The 20,604-nt window shown below is 38.9% G+C and overlaps 5 protein-coding genes across 5 annotated transcripts; 3 read left to right on the plus strand and 2 right to left on the minus strand.

Moving 5' to 3' along the window:
* Positions 1 to 864: 864 nt before the first annotated feature.
* LOC106317768 (WD and tetratricopeptide repeats protein 1) lies at positions 865 to 5,754 on the plus strand. Its single transcript, XM_013755542.1, has 19 exons — positions 865 to 1,056; positions 1,177 to 1,245; positions 1,338 to 1,415; positions 1,721 to 1,855; positions 1,949 to 2,056; positions 2,141 to 2,269; positions 2,357 to 2,472; positions 2,556 to 2,673; positions 2,790 to 2,895; positions 3,006 to 3,142; positions 3,227 to 3,397; positions 3,492 to 3,602; positions 3,728 to 3,839; positions 4,060 to 4,391; positions 4,564 to 4,654; positions 4,771 to 4,866; positions 4,962 to 5,032; positions 5,127 to 5,254; positions 5,336 to 5,754. The coding sequence occupies exons 1-19, from the start codon at positions 985 to 987 to the stop codon at positions 5,415 to 5,417; spliced, it is 2,262 nt and encodes a 753-aa protein (XP_013610996.1). The 5' UTR covers positions 865 to 984; the 3' UTR covers positions 5,418 to 5,754.
* A 4,315-nt stretch (positions 5,755 to 10,069) lies between these two features.
* Positions 10,070 to 11,798, plus strand: LOC106317772 (CBL-interacting serine/threonine-protein kinase 5). Its single transcript, XM_013755545.1, has one exon. The coding sequence runs from the start codon at positions 10,337 to 10,339 to the stop codon at positions 11,633 to 11,635; it is 1,299 nt and encodes a 432-aa protein (XP_013610999.1). The 5' UTR covers positions 10,070 to 10,336; the 3' UTR covers positions 11,636 to 11,798.
* A 1,365-nt stretch (positions 11,799 to 13,163) lies between these two features.
* Positions 13,164 to 15,370, minus strand: LOC106317769 (argininosuccinate lyase, chloroplastic). Its single transcript, XM_013755543.1, has 5 exons — positions 14,983 to 15,370; positions 14,521 to 14,901; positions 14,189 to 14,337; positions 13,652 to 14,108; positions 13,164 to 13,579 (listed from the first exon to the last, which is right to left on the minus strand). Exons 1-5 carry the CDS (start codon positions 15,298 to 15,300, stop codon positions 13,325 to 13,327), a joined length of 1,560 nt encoding a protein of 519 aa, XP_013610997.1. The 5' UTR covers positions 15,301 to 15,370; the 3' UTR covers positions 13,164 to 13,324.
* A 556-nt stretch (positions 15,371 to 15,926) lies between these two features.
* LOC106317770 (ribosomal RNA small subunit methyltransferase H) lies at positions 15,927 to 17,839 on the minus strand. The gene is made up of 5 exons (XM_013755544.1): positions 17,450 to 17,839; positions 17,119 to 17,349; positions 16,961 to 17,029; positions 16,685 to 16,877; positions 15,927 to 16,466 (listed from the first exon to the last, which is right to left on the minus strand). The coding sequence occupies exons 1-5, from the start codon at positions 17,837 to 17,839 to the stop codon at positions 16,042 to 16,044; spliced, it is 1,308 nt and encodes a 435-aa protein (XP_013610998.1). The 3' UTR covers positions 15,927 to 16,041.
* Positions 17,840 to 19,229: 1,390 nt separating this feature from the next.
* On the plus strand, positions 19,230 to 20,274 carry LOC106317773 (protein POLAR LOCALIZATION DURING ASYMMETRIC DIVISION AND REDISTRIBUTION-like). The gene is made up of 2 exons (XM_013755546.1): positions 19,230 to 19,452; positions 19,628 to 20,274. The coding sequence occupies exons 1-2, from the start codon at positions 19,230 to 19,232 to the stop codon at positions 20,272 to 20,274; spliced, it is 870 nt and encodes a 289-aa protein (XP_013611000.1).
* Positions 20,275 to 20,604: the final 330 nt, after the last annotated feature.

A 20,604-nucleotide genomic window follows, 5' to 3' on the forward strand; every position in this document is an offset into this window, starting at 1 on the left:
CTGACCAGTCAAGCTCACCGCTATAAAACACCAGCATAATTAAGCAGCACATTAAATCGTAAAGAAACGAACGGCTCAGATGTGTTCGGAGTAGGCCTGGGCATAGAATCTGAAACCCGAAATCCGAACCGAACCAGAACCGAAAAACCCGATCCGTTATCCGATCCAAAACGTAAAAATACCCGAACGGGTCTTGTAGAGTGGTACAAAAAATATCCGAACCCGAATGGGTAACCCAAAAAATTCGAAATTAATAGTCAATATAAATATTTTGAAATATATATAAGTATTCCAATTATTAAATTCAATATTTGTGGTAATATTATATATAATAATAAATATTAAAATTCTAATAAATGTTTTAAATATACAATTAGTTATAAATAAGTATTTTATAATTTGCTCATTGAAATAAAAAGTCTACTCTCTATAAGGCAATACATATATTTTTACAAATGATGTTTGTTTTCATGCTTGATTTAACATTTTATTGTTATTTTATCAATTTTATATGTGGTAGATTAATTTTTATTTAATTTAGATGTTTTTTTTTATGTTTTACTTCAAAAATTTTGTTTTTTATTTTGGTTATATCCGAACCGATATAACCCGAATCCGTACGATATATGATTACTTTATGAGTTTTATGATGCAATACAATTTTGAACTGAACCCGAAGTGTTATTATCCGAATCCGACCCGTACTAATAAAATTTTAGTAAGGGACCTAGAAGTGTAAATCCAAAAATCCAAAAACCCAAAAAACCCGATCCGAATGCCAATTGGTACCCGAACGCCCAGGCCTAGTTCGGAGTACATAGATACGCAACATATGTGCGCAGGGGATCATCCGTCAGTAGAATGATCCAGCGGGTACGGTAAAAAAAAAAAAAAACAAAGCCAAGAGGCAAAGAAGGGCTTTGTATTGTCTCGAGCTTCTTTCTTACTTGTATCTGATCGCGGTGGTGGCGATCGCTTTCGGCCATGGAGAATCTAAGCTTTCATGATGGTAACATCTTCAATCTCCTCCACTCGAGGTCCACGGAGCCAAGTCATGTACGTTTCTCTATTCCAATCCCTTTTACTTTTCTTCTTCTTCTTTATTTTTGCTCTTATTGCTTTTTGTGCGGCAAAAACTAACTGAGTCTTTGTGGGAGTGTTGTTTGTTCTGTGTAGGACGTTGATCAAAGAATGCAATTACATTCTTCCTTGGTTCGGAGACTCTCTCAGGAACAGGAGCTCGAGGTAATTATTATTTTTTAATTGGGATTTGTTTACTTATAACTTAATTGAATTCATCTAATAAGATGAATGTTTATTGTGTGTGTGTGGAGCAGGGACATCAAGGCTGTGTTAATGCTATCTCATGGAACTCTACTGGATCACTGTTGGTCTCTGGATCAGATGATTTAAGGGTAAATATGATATTCATCTAAAGATACCAGCTTTAACCTTCCTTGCGTTATTCTGATAAACTAAAAATTTGTATATCAATTTCACAGTTTGTTTATGAGCGTCTTTCGTTTGCTTAAGATGTCGCAGTAGTCCAGAGTGATGTTTAGTGGATCGAATTTCATATTGTTGTTATTATAGATTTGGAGGAGAGTGAATGATTGTGTGAATTATAATCCATTTGAGCATCTGACTTCTGTTGAGAGGTGATGTAATGTTGACTTGTATTGAATGTGAAAATCTTTTCTTTTTAATTTGTAATGTGCAGGTTAATATTTGGGATTACTCCAGTCGAAAGCTTGTGCATTCTGTAGAGACGGGGCACACTGCCAACATATTCTGTACCAAGTTCGTCCCTGAAACCTCTGACGAGCTTGTCGTTTCTGGTGCTGGAGATGCTGAAGTATGTAAAACTCACTCCTTTTTTCGGTTGTAGTTTCATTTGGTTTTTGAATTTGCTATTCATTTGGGCTTGTCTTTCTCATATATTATATAGGTTAGGCTATTCAATCTAGCCGGGTTAAGAGGTAGAGCAGACGATGATAATGCTCTTACACCGTCGGCAATGTACCAATGCCACACGCGGAGAGTGAAAAAGCTAGCTGTAAGACCTCTTTTTTTTAATAGTTTTTTGGTGTCTTCCGTTTTCAGCTGTTTGTTTATCAGATGTTTTGTTACCATCATGTAGGTCGAACCAGGCAACCCCAATGTTGTATGGAGTGCTAGTGAAGATGGGACTCTCCGGCAGCATGATTTCCGTGAATCTACATCTTGTCCTCCCGCTGGATCCGCTCACCAAGATTGCCGCAGTGTTCTTGTAATATTCAAATTTGGTTTACATGTTGATTTAGCTCTGAGTTTTTGCAAATTGAAGCCTTGTTGATAGCTCTGAGTTTTTTTGCAGCTTGACCTGCGAAGTGGAGCCAAAAGAGCACTAGCTGATCCTCCTAAGCAGACTCTCTCCCTGAAGTCGTGTGATATAAGTGCCACAAGACCGCACCTACTTCTCGTTGGTGGGAGGTATTTGTCACCGTGTTTGTAAATCAGATCTCTCTCGTTTTTCTTAATTAACGTCTTGGTTCTTTTCTTTTCTCCTTTGACAGTGATGCGTTTGCTCGTTTGTACGATAGAAGGATGCTCCCTCCGTTGACATCATGTCGGAAAAGGATGCCTCCACCTCCATGTGTCAATTATTTCTGTCCCATGCATCTTTCTGAACGTGTTAGTTTTATTTGATTTATATTTAGATACTCTTCTAGTTCAGCATTGCTGTGTTCTTAAATTAAAGGTTTTTTAAATTCAAACTCACTGTCCACTACGTCTTTGGAACATTTTAGGGGCGAACAAATTTGCACCTGACTCATGTAACTTTCAGTCCTAATGGTGAAGAAGTTTTGCTCAGTTACAGCGGGGAGCATGTGTACCTGATGAATGTAAATAATGGTATATAATTGTACTTGCTAAGGGAAAGAAGTGAATATTCATATTGGAATGAAACTTGTTTTGATTCTTATCGCTGGACTTTGATTCTTTTCTTGGTTTGTTACTTGTAGGCGTTGGAACCATGCAATACACACCAGGAGATGTAGCGAACTTCTTTTCTTTGAGTAACATTCTCCATGATGTAGAATCTCCACCTCAGGTTTCCTCCACTCAAAATGGCTTTCACAGAAATGGCAGCGCTGCAATGGTACGCACATCCCTTTTGTAATTGTTCCGTAAAAGTGACCTTGCCATCTCATTTGCTTAGTGCATCTGACTCTATTCTTTTCAGTTAAAGAAGTGCACCGAATTGGTAGAACTTGCCCAAAGTTCTTTAGAAGAGGGTACGGATATTTTCTATGCAATTGAGGCAGCTAACGAAGTTCTGGATGCGCATTCTAATGATATTGAGTCCGCGCTAAGGCATGAATGCCTTTGTACTCGTGCAGCGTTGTTGCTCAAGGTCCTTTAAAATGTCTATATAAGAAATAACTACCTTCAATCCATACGTTAGTCCTCGCTGATAAACTCAATCAGTTTAATCCTTTGTTTTCCAGAGGAAGTGGAAGAATGATGCTCATATGGCCGCAAGAGATTGCCAAAATGCTAGGAGAATTGATGCTTCATCTTTTAAAGCATATTACTACATGTCTGAAGCATTGCAGCAAGTAAATTCATAGCTCTGATAACAGTTAAAAAATTTAGTTTACGATCTGACATGGAGTATGGTCCTGCAATAAGTATTTATTTTAGTCGCCTTTCCATTTTCTTATATAGTTGTGCTTTCACGCAGTTGGGAAAATGTAAAGAAGCTCTGGATTTTGCGACTGCTGCACAACAATTGAAACCATCGGATGCTGATATAGTGGCAAAGGTGGAGAGCATTAAAAGGGATCTTCAAGCAGGTTTGTGACCTTTAGTGTATGTCTTTTCTTGTAGATGAACTACTTAGTTGTTTTATATATTTTCTTACTGTTCCTGTTTAGTTGTATTGTTTTTTTCTTTTTCACGAATTATAATCATCTGTTACTAGTAAGCATTACGAGAATATATCATATACAGATCAAGGGATCTTCTTTTTACATTTTGATATCCATGTACTTGTCTTTTGATTGACAAAATCAGCTGGAGCTGAAAAAAAAGAGGAGCCAGAAGGAGGAACTGGTAGAGTACTTTCTTTGAGCGACATACTTTATAGATCAGAGGCGAACAGTGACAGTTCGCATGATATGTCGAGATCCGAAGGAGACCAGTCTGATTATGATGAGGAATTAGAGGTTGATATTCAAACTTCCATGTCAGATGATGAAGGAGGAGATCCAGACTCGAATGCTATGCGTGGTAGCCTAAATCTAAGAATTCATAGAGTAAGTGATGATAAGCCCATAGAAAATTCTGGTGATAATGGCTCCTCGGGAACTGCATCGTCATCTCAAAACGATAGAACCTCTTATCAGGTTAGTTTTCAGTTTTCAAATTATGATACTTTTTTATTAGATTTCAAAATAAAACAAACTAAGCATATTGAATGTGTGTTCAAGTTAGTATTTGGCTTCTTGTATGTTTTTACCTAGTCTCGTTGATTTGATATTATACCGTCTACCCCATTGGTTTTGTTGGTTATTTAAGCCGGAAGGAGCCATTGATATGAAGCGTAGATATATTGGCCACTGTAACATTGGAACTGATATTAAGCAAGCCAGTTTTCTCGGCCAGAGAGGTGCGTTTTTGTGTTCTGGTTGCAAATTTTATGTTCATCTGAATGCAATTCCAGTGAGGTAGGAAAAATATTACATAGTTATTGACTTTCTGTGAACGTTTATTACCACATTTTAGGTGAATATATTGCGTGTGGAAGTGATGATGGTAGGTGGTTTATATGGGAGAAGCAGACGGGGAGGCTTATGAAAGTACTTGTTGGCGATGAAGCAGGTTTTTGTTTGTTGTTTATCACTTCTTCCATTAATATATAAATCATTTTCTCGAATTTCATTAGTTGGCTAAAGAAATTCATCTTTTGTTTCTAGTTGTGAACTGCATTCAGTGCCATCCGTTTGACAGCGTTGTAGCAACGAGTGGAATCGATAACACAATAAAGGTAAGCAAGCGCATAGAAGCTAGCTATCTCCCCTGCAATTTTAATTAAAGAGCTCTTAGATTAACATATGCAAGTTGAAAAATTGTGTGTGAAGATGTGGAGTCCAATCGCATCAGTGCCATCGATTGTAGCGGGTGGATCAGCTGGACCTGCAACAGCCAATGTAGTGGAAGCAATGGAGAGTAATCAACAGAAACTAAGCCGCAATCGAGAGAACCCTCTGTGAGATTTTCTGTGATAAGCAAAGGCGGAAGAATCAGAGCTCTTAAAATTTTATTTTGGTGTTTTGTTATCCATTTGCAGGTCTGTGGAGCTTCTGCAGAGGTTTAGGATGCAAGAGTTTGCAGAAGGGAACTTTCACCCATTTGAATGTACTCAGAGCTAAAAAAGCAGAAGGGGAATGTATAGGTAAAGGGAAAGCTTGCTTTGTGAAGGTGCTGGTGGAGTATGGCTTTGAATATGAATAATGAATAATAAAGTCTGTGATTAAGCTTTCAAATGCAGCAAAAGCTTTCTCTCCCTGTAAAACTCATCGACAGCTTCCTTATAGCCTTTTTTCACTCGTGTTGTATACTGTATAGTTCGTTATTTACATCTTCTGGGTGCAAGATATCAACCTCCTCTTATTTGAATTTTTTTTTCTTGGTTCTGTTTCGTTTGAAGAGAACACGAATGTGTGTTTGTGTCCAATCTTGTTTTAATATTGATTGTTAGTAAAACTATGAGAAGTGGACAAAAAAAGTTTTAACTGTGACGAGCTTTACCTTAATTTTCACTGATCCCACCTACGTGCTTCTCCATTACTAGATTTTCTTAATGTTATTGTTAGTAACGCACGAATTCCCTAGTTAATCGTTCCAAAACATGATTTACTAAAATGCAATATGTATATTAATTGTTGGGAATTGGGATAGTTGTTTATTGAGCCTCACAACACAAGAAACATGTCTTTAACTTTTACGGTTTCCTTTTGGTTGAGAATTTATAAAATATGAAGTTTCTTATTTGTATATTGTAATAGCATGATTAATGGGAGGTTTTTATGGTAAGGTTAGTAGAGACGATTCTTATATTTCGTAAGAACTCTACCTTCGGACTTTTCCATTAATCATGTTCTAAGAGATGTCTTTCTCTTTTTTTTTTTAATATAATTTTCTTTCTGATATGAAGGCATGTGATAGTATATGCATGAACCGTGTCATGATACTAAAAATGTTTCTTTTTTCAAATTTAACTTTCTTTTCTCAAGCACTTTTAAAGACATTTGTCATTGATATTTTTTTTTTGTAACTTAAAGTCATTGATATTTTCTCTAATAGTTATATACAATATTGAGATGATTTGAGTTACTAAATATATGCATATTACAAATGATCTTGACCTATTTATATAAAAGTTAGGTAAATATGCTAGTTTATGAAAATGATGTTACATTAAGCTTTAGATTTTATATACGAAAGGTTGGGTGGAACCACCTAATAAGATAAGGGGACAAAAGGCATTAGACCGTTGGAAAGAATTATTGACATTATTTTAAGGTGTGTTTAGAAGTTTTTGTCAATAATTGATATATCCTTGAGAGTTACTTGAGACCCTACTCTTTTTTTTTACGGTATTAGACCATTTTCAATGTATTTTGTTATTTTCATTTTTAAAATAGAAAAATTCTATAATAGAAATAATATATGTTCTAATGTATTTTTTAAAATAGTAATTTCTAAATGTAGAGTAAAAAATAGAAAAATGTTATTTCTTCCTCTATAAACAGAAAAAAATAAATAAATTTTTATTATAGAGGAAAAAATAGAGGTGAGTTTAAGCAATTTCACCTCTAAATGATATTATAAAAATATAAATATGCTATTACAAAAATAGAAATAACAATGAGTTGAGATGCTCTTGTTACTCGTAATAATAGTTATCAATTTTACGACGTCCAAGGAAAATATATTTTTACAGGAAATGTGTAAACTATAGTCTATAGCATTCTAGCTATCGACTAAAGCAACTTACAAAAAGAATAGACATCTTATTCTTTAACACAATATTAGACGTATCATATGCATTTACCAGTTTAGCTATTCATTATTCAGGTTTTAGTCTATTCCATTTGACGTTGATGGTTTACACTCATTTTTCATATAAATTTGTTTATTACAGCAACAATATTTTTTTTTTGTTAATTCGTGGTAAATTGTATACCAAATGAGGTGATGTAAGTTGTATAATATCAAGAATTTTTCTAATAACGTATCTTATATTCATTTTTTGACCTTTTTTGGAAATTAATTAACTTTTTTTTTTTTTTGACAGCAAGAAATTTACAGACTCATGTTGACTCTGTAAACCATATTGGTAACTCCGCATCCATGTGAACGACAAAGGACAGTTGCTTGCGTGCACTACGTGCTAAGCTATCTGCCCGAAGGTTCGCCGTCCGAGGTACATGGACGATGTCTGAGTTGAGGAAGTTTCCTTTGAGGAGTTTGATATCTTCCAAGTAGCTTCCAAATGCTGGCAATTCTTCTGGTTCCGAAACCATCTTCACCAATTGAGAACAATCCGTTGCAAACGTAACCTGGACCTGTCTTAAATTCCTCATACATTTCATTGTCCAAATCAAAGCCTCTATCTCTGAATGCAGGGGAGAGAGGCATGCCCTTACATTCCTTGCCCCCAGTAGACCCTCGAACCCCGGTAAAGTACTATGCCAGCCTTGCCCTGACATTAATTCTTTATCCTTCCATGATCCATCAATAAAACACCATCGACCTGATGTCTCTAAAGGAGGAATGGTTTGTACCGAAAGCCCCCTCCTTGGTTCATTTCTCACTTGTGCGTCTGCCCAGAGTGATGATTCCACTTCAGCCAATTTAAGAGTATCCCGCGGATCAATATCCAAATTACTATAAACTTTGTTATTTCGGGCTTTCCATATATACCATAAAATCCATGCAAAATGGTGGTCATCCATTTGCGGTTGTACTCTCCAAAAAAGATGATCCATATTAACAAATAAAGAGCTGATAGGGAAGATATTATGCGGTGAAGGAATCTTGGATAGTGCCCACACTTGACGTGCAGGAGGACATTCAAAAAATACATGATTTATTGATTCTTCCGGATCTCCACAACGAGCACAACATATATCTCCTCTGATCCCTCGTGCCTTTAAATTTTTCATCACCGATATACATCCTGATACCATTTGCCACAAGAAATGCCGTATCTTTGGTGGACACCGCACTTTCCAGCAGAAAGCTTTAAGTATATCCACTGTGGGGCCATTAAAAACAGGAGGTTTTAACCTATCAGGGTAAATACGTTCAACCTGATAACCTGATTGGACCGAATATTTTCCATTATTAGTAAAATGCCATCCATCCTTATCCTCCATCTGAATCCTACTTAAAGGGATACTTTCAATAATTCTTACATCCTTCGGATCCACTAGAGCCCTGATTGCCTGTATATTCCATGAACGAGATTCCTGATTGATGAGGGAATCCACTGTGAGTTCCGGATAAAAGTTGTGAAATTTTTTATTTGCTGGTCTCGGGCGAGTGGCTGGGATCCAAGGATCATTCCATACAGAGATAGATGATCCTGTTCCCACCCTTTTAATTAGTCCTTTACAAACCAGAGATCTAGCAGAAGTAATACTCTTCCAGCCATATGACGGGGAGTAAGATCGGATCGGTTCCAGGGGTGAAGCATTCCTGTAATACCGTCCTTTGAAAACTCTTGAAAAAAGAGTATTTGGTTTCTCAATTAGCCTCCATAGTTGCTTACCAAGCATTGCTGTATTAAAATCCATAAGATCCTTAAAGCCCAAACCACCATTATCTTTGGTTTCACACACTTTATCCCATGATTTCCAATGCATACCTCTTGCACTACCCCCTGGACTCCACCAAAATTGTGCTACAGCACCCGTCAGCTTCTTAACTGTAGCTTTTGGTAACCTATACACAGACATCACATGGTTTGGTAAGGCCGTAATCACCGATTTAATAATCACCTCCTTTCCACCTTTTGTAAAAAAACGAAAGGTCCATCCATTAACCCTTTTATTCAACCGCTCTTGAACAAATCCAAACACTTGTACCTTAGAGCCACCCAGACTTTCCGGCAAGCCTAAATAAGATCCCATTCCCCCTAGATTTTGGATTCCCAAAATATCTCTCAACTCTTGCCGAGTAGCTTCCTCAATCTTGTGTCCAAATTGAATTGACGATTTCTGGAAATTAATCTGTTGCCCTGAAGCAGTCTCATAATCCTTTAGAATCCTAAGAATAGTTTGACACTCTTCCTTGTTTGCCTTACAGAAAAACAAACTATCATCTTTAAATAGTAGATGAGAAATTGCAGGACAAGCCCTTGCCACTTTCATCCCGGTTAAAAGTTTGACCCTTTCCGCCTTTTTAATATTCGAAATCAGAGCCTCCGTGCACATAATAAACAAATAAGGAGATAAAGGATCTCCTTGCCGTAGTCCTCTCTGAGGAATTATATGTCCCCGAGGCTGTCCATTTAGAAGAACTCTATACTGGACTGAGGAAACACACTCTCGCATCAATTTGATCCAGTGAGAATCAAAACCCATTTTATGCAGGAGAGCCTCAATAAAATTCCACTCTATCCGGTCATATGCCTTACTCATATCGGTTTTTATAGCCATAAACTTATTCTGACAAGACTAACCAATTAGAAATTAATTAACCAATTAAGATTTTTTTACTCAAACAACCACGTCTGAATCTTTTTAACTCGAGTGCTTCAACTAGAAAATATTGTTTTTCCTAGCACCAATATATTAGTTTTTAACTGCAAACAATTTAAAAGAACTTTTTGTATATATTCTTCATTTTCTCATACCTTTTTTAAACAACAAACTGAATACTAATAATTTTCTAGCTAATTTTAACTGTACAAATTAACGAATTAGAGCGTGATATAGAAATGTTTTGATATATATAATATTTTTTATTTCAATCTATAGAAAATTAAATGTCGCTTGGTGAGTGGTTTATTTACGTGGTTATGATTGAAAAGAGTGAGAGTGAGTATATAAAACGACAACACCTCTTCTACTCCGTTTGTATGGTTTTGTTCTCACATTGCACTCTGCATTATCGTCACCATTTCTCACCTTCAATGGTGAACATGAAATTGCACTTCTTCACCTGTGACTGATATTATCAAATTCTCATTCATGGATCAACAAAACAGCTTCTCTTTAATCATCCCCCGTCCACTCTAATATCACTTTCCATTTCATTCTACACCACTTATAATATATCGATGGAGGAAGAACGGCGAGTTCTCTTCGGGAAGTACGAGATGGGAAGGCTTTTAGGCAAAGGAACCTTCGCGAAGGTCTACTACGGCAAAGAGATCATCGGCGGCGAGAGCGTCGCCATCAAAGTCATCAACAAGGATCACGTACTGAAACGACAAGGCATGATGGAACAAATCAAACGCGAGATCTCGATCATGAAGCTCGTTCGCCACCCCAACATCGTCGAGCTGAAAGAAGTCATGGCCACCAAGACCAAGATCTTCTTCGTCATGGAGTTCGTTAGAGGCGGCGAGCTTTTCGACAAAGTCTCCAAAGGCAAGCTCCACGAGGACGCTGCTCGCAGATATTTCCATCAGCTGATCTCAGCCGTCGATTTCTGCCACAGCAGAGGCGTCTCTCACCGCGATTTAAAACCCGAGAATCTCCTCCTCGACGAGAGCGGAGATCTGAAGATCTCCGATTTCGGATTATCCGCGCTGCCGGAGCAGATCCTCCACGACGGACTGCTCCACACGCAGTGCGGGACGCCGGCGTACGTGGCGCCGGAGGTGCTGCGTAAGAAGGGGTACGACGGCGCGAAGGCGGATATATGGTCGTGCGGCGTCGTTTTGTACGCGCTCCTCGCCGGATGCTTGCCGTTTCGCGACGAGAATCTGATGAACATGTACCGGAAGATCTTCAGAGCGGACTTCGAGTTCCCGCCGTGGTTTTCGCCGGAGTCGAGGAGGCTCGTCTCGAAGCTCCTCGTCGTCGATCCCGATCGGCGGATCTCGGTGGCGGAGATCATGCGAACGCCGTGGCTCAGGGAAAGCTTTAATCCGCCGCCGCTAGCTTTCGAAATCGACGATCGGGAAGAAACGGAGCCGCCGGTTTCGCCGAAGGTCTTCAACGCGTTCGAGTTCATCTCCTCGATGTCGTCGGGGTTCGATCTGTCGAGCTTGTTCCAGAGCGAGAGGAAGGTTCAGTCGGTGTTCACGTCGCGGTCCTCGGCGACGGAGATTATGGAGAAGATCGAGACGGTTACGAAGGAGATGGACATGAATGTGAAGACGACGAAGGATTTCAGAGTGAAGGTTGAGGGGAAAGCGGAAGGGAGGAAAGGACGGCTGTCGATGACGGCGGAAGTGTTCGAAGTGGCGCCGGAGATGTCAGTGGTGGAGTTCTGCAAATCGGCGGGAGATACTCTGGAGTACAATAGGTTTTATGAAGAAGTTAGGCCTGCGTTAAACGACATCGTTTGGTCATGGCACGGCGATAATAGTGCGGTTAATCAGAAACCTGATGGTCATGTCACCGGTTAACAAAATATACTTAGAATGATTGATGGATCAGGAGATTGAGTGTACCGGTTTACTGGTTAATGTATTGTAGTATAAGAACTGTTACATTGAACCTAAATATTGTTTGGTTTAATATAATTTTTGTTTTACTTTGGATTCAGAATCTCAGAAAAACTATAGTTTTCTAAGTTGTACTTTTGTTTTATTTTTATTTTTCAAGTAAAATATAATGAAGCTTTAGTGGCTATCATTTTATATTTATGAAAAATTTACATCAAAATCTACAGCATGATTTATTAATATTTATAACTTAATATATTTTGAAAAAAAATTGTGAGTAAATTCCTTGAGTTTATCGGGAACTTAGTTACCAACTGGTTTATTGCAATTAAAATTCCAATGGTTCAGTCATCTCATGGTAGAAAAACTGGCTATATGAGTGAGTTGGTTAACAACACTGCCGCGTGTAGTGTCTCAGAGACGTCGGAAAGACACACCATTTGTCACCGAATCAAAATCATTGAGATCTATTAGAGGTAGTGGAGTGGAGAGGACAAAGTCAAGAACAAAATAATTTTGTTTATCCGAAGACTTTTCTTGAATCTTCTACATGTCCAATTTCAGTTTGTCATATCATACATTCTTTAAGGCTACTCCATCGTTCTACAAGATTCGAAGCTAATAAAAAGAAAAGTCTTTTAAAAAGTTAAAATGAATACAAACAACAAAGGGATTAAAATAAACAAAAGTAAGAGATGAAGTTCACCCGTAAACTCAATCCATTGAATGTCCCAATTGAAGAGAGTTGAGGCTTTCAGTAGAAACTAATATTATTCCGACCAATAATCCGAAAGAAGCATCAATCAGTGACTAAACATGAGATTTAAGGACAAGGATTGTGAAAGTGACTCCACCATCTAAAGGATATTATTAAATCAAGAAAATGAACTGTTTGTGTAGAGACAACACCAATGAGATCATGACTGCTGCATATCGTGTGTGTGGTAATAGAAATGGAAAATGATAATTTTGGACGAAGAAAAGGATAATATACATTTTTATAACATGAACAGATGTTCCACCTCCTATGGAAGAAAGGGTTCACATCTCACGTGGGCTCCTCCATGTTCAATTTTTTTTACATCCAAATGCATAATGCATTTTATTAACCTCTTCAATGGTAATATATCTCTTTACCATTTAGTAACAAGTTATTAGACATCAGTTTGGTCACATTTAACACTCCTATGTGTGTGTGTGCGGCATGTACTCTTATGTCCTCCCGTTGCAGATACATTGTGCTACACAGAGGAAATAGGAGATCTCAACTAAATCAACTTCACGACCTTCGAAGACTTTAGTGTGTACAATCTCAGCAACCAGAACCAGCCATGAGTTTGAACCGCCCAGAGGATGCACATGTACAACCTCACTGGACTCCTCCCTCTTCTTTCTAACTCTCATGTGGTTGGATATTTGCTAATGTAAAATCAAGACCTAGCCAAGCTAAGTGATCTCGGTTAAGTTAAATCTTCTTGCCATTGTAGAATATAAAAACGTTGTTATCATAGAACAAGAACAAAAATCTCGGTTTCAGATACTAGTAAACTTCAACAAAGCAATTATTTTTTGGGGAGTTTTTGCTAGAGAAGGAACCTACGTGTCTTCCTCAAACCGCTGAAACAATTAGCCTGATGGTTTGGTCCAAACTCAAGTGCTAGTAATCTTCAGCTTGTTGACCCAGTAGCCAAGTTGCTCAGCCACACAGTTCGATCCAGTTGAACCGTACGAACTGAACTTATTAACCGAATTTTCGACTCCCAAAAACCCAAACACATCTTCTTCAAACACAGGGCTCAGCTTCTTCATCTCTTCAAGACTCAGGTTCTGAAGTTCACATCCTCTTGACACACAAACTCCAACTAGTTTCCCAACAACGTCGTGTGATGACCTAAACGGCATCCCCTGTGAAACCAAAACAAAACAAAAATGTATTACCTTCTCGAATCTAGCTACACAGCAAAAAAAGAGCATTACCTTCTTCACAAGGTAATCAGCAAGAGTAGTAGCATCAAGGTGACCAGCAGGTAGACTTCTCTTAATCCTCTCTTGGTTAAACGTGACATTCTGTGCAAACTCCGCGGAAACATCGATCATTCCCATTATAGTCTTGGTGCTATCAAACATAGGCTCTTTATCTTCTTGAAAATCACGGTTGTAAGCAAGGGGAAGTCCCTTGCACAGCGTCAGGACAGTGACAAGATCCCCTATGACTCGAGCAGATTTGCCTCTGACGAGCTCCATCGGGTCTGGATTCTTCTTCTGCGGCATTATACTGCTTCCGGTTGATACAGAATCGCTTGGAGTCATGAAACCAAACTCCTCAGAGGCCCAGAGCACCCACTCTTCTCCAAGACGCGATAGATGAATGGCTGTGTTGGAGTTCGCATATAGAAACTCCAACACGAAATCTCGGTCTGATACCGCGTCGATGCTGTAAAGATTAAAGAGCAAAAGTGATTATGTTAAGTACAGAGAGAGTTTCTGTAACTAATACAAGAACTAGGAGCAAACCTGTTTCTCATTGGTTCGGTGAATCCAAGAGCAGTTGCAGTCATGAACCTATCGATAGGTAGACCAGTCCCAGCCAAAGCACAAGCTCCAAGGGGACAGTAATTTAGCCTCTCTCGACAGTCGATATAACGACCAGCATCACGTTCAAGCTGCCATACATCAACACAACAACATAAGATCTCATCTCAGTAAATGCAAGAACCTATGATGCTTCTAAGCACATACTACCAATGCAGATACCAAGATAACACATACATAGAGTTGGTTCAACTAACATAGCCTAACCAGAAAAAAACTAAAAACTTGAGCAAATGAGAGCTTCGAAGCCAAACCTGCTCTACATAAGTTAAGAGGACGTGTGGGAGCAAAACAGGCTGAGCTCTCTGGAGATGAGTATAACCAGGAACAATCAAACCCTCGTTCTTCAAAGCAAGCTGAACCAGAGCCGTCTGAAGATTCTTGATTTTGACAATGACTGTGTCGATAGCGTCACGACACCAAAGCCTGAAATCAGTAGCAACCTGGTCGTTTCTGCTTCGCGCTGTGTGAAGCTTCTTAGCAGGTTCGCCGATTAGATCAGTGAGGGCTGCTTCAATGTTCATGTGCACGTCCTCTCGATCAGTCCTCCATTCAAATTCATCTCTTTCAATCTTCCTCTCGATTTCATCAAGACCTTGCAATATGCTATCCCTGTCGGTATCTGTTATAAGCCCCTGTAATAACAACAACAACCAAAGATTAAGACTTTATCAATCAAAAACAAAGATGACGATAGAATGAAGTGAAAAAAAAACCTGGTGAGCGAGCATTGTGGCGTGAGCTTTGCTGCCCATGATGTCCTGCTTGTAGAGAACTTTGTCGAAGGAAATGGACTCAGTGAACTTCTCCACTTTCTCTGTGACGCTCTCTTCGAACCTTCCACCCCATAGCTTCGTCTCCTTGGAGGCCGTGTCGTTGTCGTCGTGGCTGCTCATTGAGCGCAAGGGAGGGAGAGACCGTGACTTGCTTCCCGGCGGTAGAAAAGACACGGAGCGGTGTGTTGATGAGGGAGAGTAGGAGCGTGACGGAGAGAAGAGGAGACTCTGTGAGAGAGAAAGATCAAGTGCTCCCATTGGTTGTTTGGTGGCGGAGGAGCACGACAAGGGTTTCAAGGTCTTTAGAATGGCTTTTTGCGGTGACAACACTCGGATACTTTAGTAGTGGTCGTATGGTTAAAGGAATCAAGCATTTTAAACCGCTATGGTTCGATAATTTTGAATTGAACCGGGAAAAATCTCTGTTTTGGTACATATCGGTTCGATTACTTTGATATATATGCATGGCATTTTTATCCCAAACTAAAATCCTGACCTAAACTGGACCTAATCTGAATCGAAGAATTTTTTTTTTTGATCCAAATGGTTATATAAAAATATCTGAACTAAACTTTAAAGCTATGTATTTTCAGATTTGGGTACGATTTGAACCGATCTAAAATTTGAACTACGATCCGAAAATATCAGAAATTAGTTAAATATGCTAAAATAATTTAAATATTTTAATAAAATTTGTAATTTTTATTTATTATTTACACACAGTTTAGTTAGTTTATTTAGTTTAACTATTTTTCTACACAATTTTTTTGGTGTTTTAAAACAATTTTAGACATTGATTATAATCAGATTCAAACTCAATCCAAAAAAAACCGAACCAAAACCGATTCAAAAGTCAGTAAAACCGAATGAGCTTATAAGAAAAGTACCGAAAATACAAAAAATTTGAATTAATTGACCGAATCCAACACCCATGCCTAGTGATAAACAAGAACTAACAAAACCATAAGAGAGAAGGGAAACATTTTATGGAGCAATGACTCACAACTTCTGAATCACTCTTAGCTTAGCACTCCTTGCTCTGCGATTCAGTTTCTCCTCTTCCTCCGAAGGAGTAATAGGTCTCTTTGTCAATATTACTCCTTTCGAACTGATTACAGTTTGTTTGATCCACGCTTCTTTCTCTTTTAGCTCCTTGTCTATACTTTCTTCGATTTGTCTCTCTGGTTTTACGCTCATCTCTGTGCTTGTCTCCTCCCTTTGAAACCCCAGTATGTCGAGGAATGTTTGTTTAACTACCCGATCCTCCAGACTGTGAAAGGAGATGACTGCTAATCTCCCACCTGGGGAGAGAACATCGAAGGATGAGTAGAGTGCGTTTTGTAGTGTCTTGAGTTCGTCGTTCACTGCGATCCTTAGTCCTTGAAACACACGTGTTGCGGTCTTTATCCAACCCTGTCTGCCTCCTGCAGCATTTCAAATGGACGACAAAAATAAGATTATCCTTTGTCTATACGGTGAAAACTCTAATGTTTTCATGATCTTATTTTGGACCACTCATTGATGTGTTGTTATGCACCTGGAAACCATATCTTATAACTATGAACACTATCTGGAACTCGCATTGAGATGCAAATCAAGAAATCAAAGACAGATTACTAGAAGCAATGTATATTATATATACCTCTGCTTGGTGGTGACATCCTTCTAATGAGATCCACCAAGTCACCAGTAGAATGTAACCCACCAGTAAGTCTAGCCTTAACAATTCTGGTTTGAAGTGAATGCCAATTGCTTTCTTCCCCATATTCTCGTAGAATCCTCCCTAGTTCGGATTCTGGCCAAGTGTTCACTATATCTTCCGCTGTCAGACTCGCCTGTCACATTGTTAGCGAATATGTAAGGAGAAACTTTATGGCAGAGAGGTCAGAGCTTCGTTCACTAGCCTATTATAACTCACCTGAGGATCCATGCGCATATCAAGAGGTCCTTGTTGAAGCACACTAAACCCTCTTTCAGGATTGTTTACCTGTCGGATAAAGATTTTTCAACAAATGTGTCAACAATGCAAGAGGAAACGAAACACACACACAGTTTCTTTATGAAATCACAAAGTACCTGCATAGACGACATTCCCAGGTCCATAAGGATACCATCAACACCTACATCTAACAGCTCCGGATGCGTATCAGCAACCGCAGACTTAATATATTTAAAGTTCTTCAACACAATAGAAGCCTTCAAAGTTGGATGCATGAGAGAATCAATATGAAAATGAGCCAGTTTCCGAGCCACAGGATCCACATCCATCCCAACGAAATGATTCAACTCAGAGTGACTTTGAATAATCTGAAAACACAAATTCAAAATCTCAAGTCACTAAACTTAGCATAAGAAGTTGATTCCATCTTAAGATTCTTAGCTAATTGATTTGGAAAGAGGAACTTACAGAAGAAGAGTGACCAGCTGCGCCAAGAGTGCAATCCACGAAGCTTCTCAACCAAACCGAGGAGAAAACGTCCATGACTTCTCCGAGCATGACCGGCACGTGCGAGGACGGAGCTTCCCCGTCGCCGCCGATCTCATACTCTCTGCTAGACCGTGTCCTCCTCTTCTCCTTTTTCACCACTGCTTCCGCCGTCTCTCTCGCGACCTCGATCTCTTTCCTCCTCTTCCTCCTCTCTTTCTCCTTCTTCTTCGTCTCGCTGGAACTGAGATTTCCCGCGGTTACATTGATACCACGCCGAGGGAGGCGTGATAGAGCCTTGCTGATGTTGTTGTTGCTAGCGAGAATCGACGAGCATAGGAACATATGCTTCACCCTAATCACTCCCGCCATATCCGTTTCTTCTCATGCCTCTTTCGCCATTGCGGAAGATACTATCAGATGAACAAGTTTACTCCAGAGAGACGGAGACTGCGTTTCTTATATTGGGCCTTTAAACATATGGGCCTATAAATAGCGTAAACCAACATCCTTTTCGGATTTAAAAGCAGCGAAATGCGCGTGGTTTCTTTGCCATAGAACCGGCAGGAAGTTAACACGAAATTAATTTTCCAGTTTCTTCATAAGAAAATAAGCCTGAGCATTCGGGTCCTCTGAGTCGGGTTTGGGTCGAATCTTGTCGGATACGGATTCTTCAGGTCCTAGATTAGGCCCAATAGGGTAATTAGAATTTGTCGGTTTGGTTTCGGTTCATGTCAGATCAGTTCGGTCTTAGTTAGTTGGACCCAATATGGTAATTAGAATTTCTTGGTTCTTGTTCGGTTCAGATCTGTGATGGGTTGAGTTCGGGTCATGTCGGATCCGGCTCAAAAAATACCCAAAACACAAAAAACATGAAAATATTTAAAATATCCGAATTTTTACTTAAAATCTGACAAAAAGACAAGAAAAATACGTGAAATTTTATTTGATTACCGAATTATAATTTTAAAAATCTAAAATTTTATCCGAAACTCAAAACTATACCTGAAAACTCTAAATCCAAAACTAAAAAAAAATATGTGATACCAAAATATAATAAAACACCCACGTATACTTAACATATACTAGAAATTTCGCTCGGGTACCCCATCGGATCTCGGATTCAGATCAGGTCGGGTCCAAAACCCACGAATCTTTCACAACAAGACCCAGTAGAATAAAATGGTATTACCCGTATCTGACCCGAACCGGTGTTAGGTCGGTTCCGGTTCAAGTTTTTGGGTCAAGGTAAAATGGCCAGGGCTATCGGAAATTAGCCAAGAAGAGACAGATTTAGGAAGGTTAAATTATTCAAACAACAACCTGTCTCGAATTTATCGTGGTGTTTTGCCAGCGACATTGGTCAACAATGCCATTTCTTTTGGTCAAACATTACTCAGATTGCTATTTATGGCTAAACAATTTGGTCAGTTCTTCTCCTTGGATCTTCAAACCTACTTTTGACCCTAATTAATTGTACTTTAAAGATTTGTTTGCTTTTTTATACTCGTTCAAACTTCAAAGTATTGAATTACACTATGTATCAAGCACAAGAAACATAGTAGTGAATTGAACTTTACACTTTAATTGAAGAAAAGGAGAGGTCATATGATAGATAGCATTAAAAGAGTTTCCAAACTATTCAAAAATTCCCCTCCAAATTCCCAAAAAGCGCATGGAAGTCGAAACAACACTCTGTTTCCCTCGTGATTCTCATTAATACATTCCTCCCTCTCCCTTTCTCTCTCTTTCTTCAATCCCGATGGACGGCGGTGGTGGAGTGGGAGCAGGATGCATCAGGATCAAGTATCTGTCTCCGCGGAGAGTCATGGCTCGGTTGTTTCCTTCGCCGGTTAAGGTCAAAGGGAAGAAGAAGAAGGCTATGGCCGAAGAACGTGTAAGAGACTGTGACTGCGAGAGGATCATAAATGATCATCATGGAGTTGGCCAACTTTCAGATTCGCCGCCACGGACGATCGATTCCGGTAATACTCCAATCTTATATACTGTCTCACCTGAATCCTTCGGTGTATTATGAACAAAACAGTGTTAAACTTGTTCTCAATAAAAAAACAGCGTTAAACTCGTATCTTAACTGTAATTTATTAGTTAGCAAAACAAATTAAACAAAAGCTGTAATTTTTTTTTGCGGTCTTTTAGAATTGCGAAGAAGGGAGTTTTTGTTCAGCATTGGGATGAGTTGTTACTTGCTGCATCTGATTGCTACTGGAAGAGAAGAGATTCACAAGATAGTCGAGCTACGTAACAATATAGAGAAGCTTCTTGAATGCAAGAACGATGAAATGAGGCGAAAACATCAAGAGTTTGTTGAGTTAAGGAACGAAATAGACAAGCTATTACAAAATCACAATGATGATTTGAGGCGAAAACAACAACGGTTTGTCTCAGGGAAGCAAGAGCAGAGTGACGTTGTGGAAACTTCTAGTGATTACTATTACTCTCCACAGTTAATGGAGACGTCTTTGGCTGTTGGAGTTGAAGGTTCTTTTAAACATTATGTATTTAAGGGAAAGGGAAAAGATTTTGTAGGAGACATGGATCAGCTTGAAGCAGAACTTGAAGCCGAGTTTGAGCTTCTTCAGATTGGTCACAACCAAGAGAAGAGTGAAGATTCAAGAGGAATAAGGCCATTGGAGGAACAACAAGGAGTGTGTCCTTATGAGTTAGAGAAGAGGCTACATGAGCTAATAGAAATAAGACAAGAAGAGAAGATAAATGAGCTGGAGAATGCATTGGAAAATGCTAAGAAAAGGCTTCATGTGAAGGAGGCTGAAGCTTCTTGGTGAAAAGACATTGCTTGCATTGTCTCTGAACACGTTCCTCAACCTTCTAGAATCAACCCCAGCTCTCAAACTCGTCAGTACCCTCTCTCTAGGTAAGAAATTTGGTGTTTCAAGTTTTATTACACAACAAAGAGTGTCTGTATTTTTGTGGATAAATATGATGTTATTTAATGGATGCTTTATTTTTCCAATTTGCTGTGGAGCAAGAGATATTGAAAGACATGCCAATTCCTGCAATGTGTTCTTCTTGGGATGAAAATTTGTAAATATTTTTCTGAATATTATATTTTTCTGTTAGATATTTACCAAAACTAACAAAATTATTCACTCGAA

Source organism: Brassica oleracea, chromosome C9 (genome assembly GCF_000695525.1).
Source record: "Brassica oleracea var. oleracea cultivar TO1000 chromosome C9, BOL, whole genome shotgun sequence".
In the NCBI taxonomy this organism is placed as follows: domain Eukaryota; kingdom Viridiplantae; phylum Streptophyta; class Magnoliopsida; order Brassicales; family Brassicaceae; genus Brassica; species Brassica oleracea.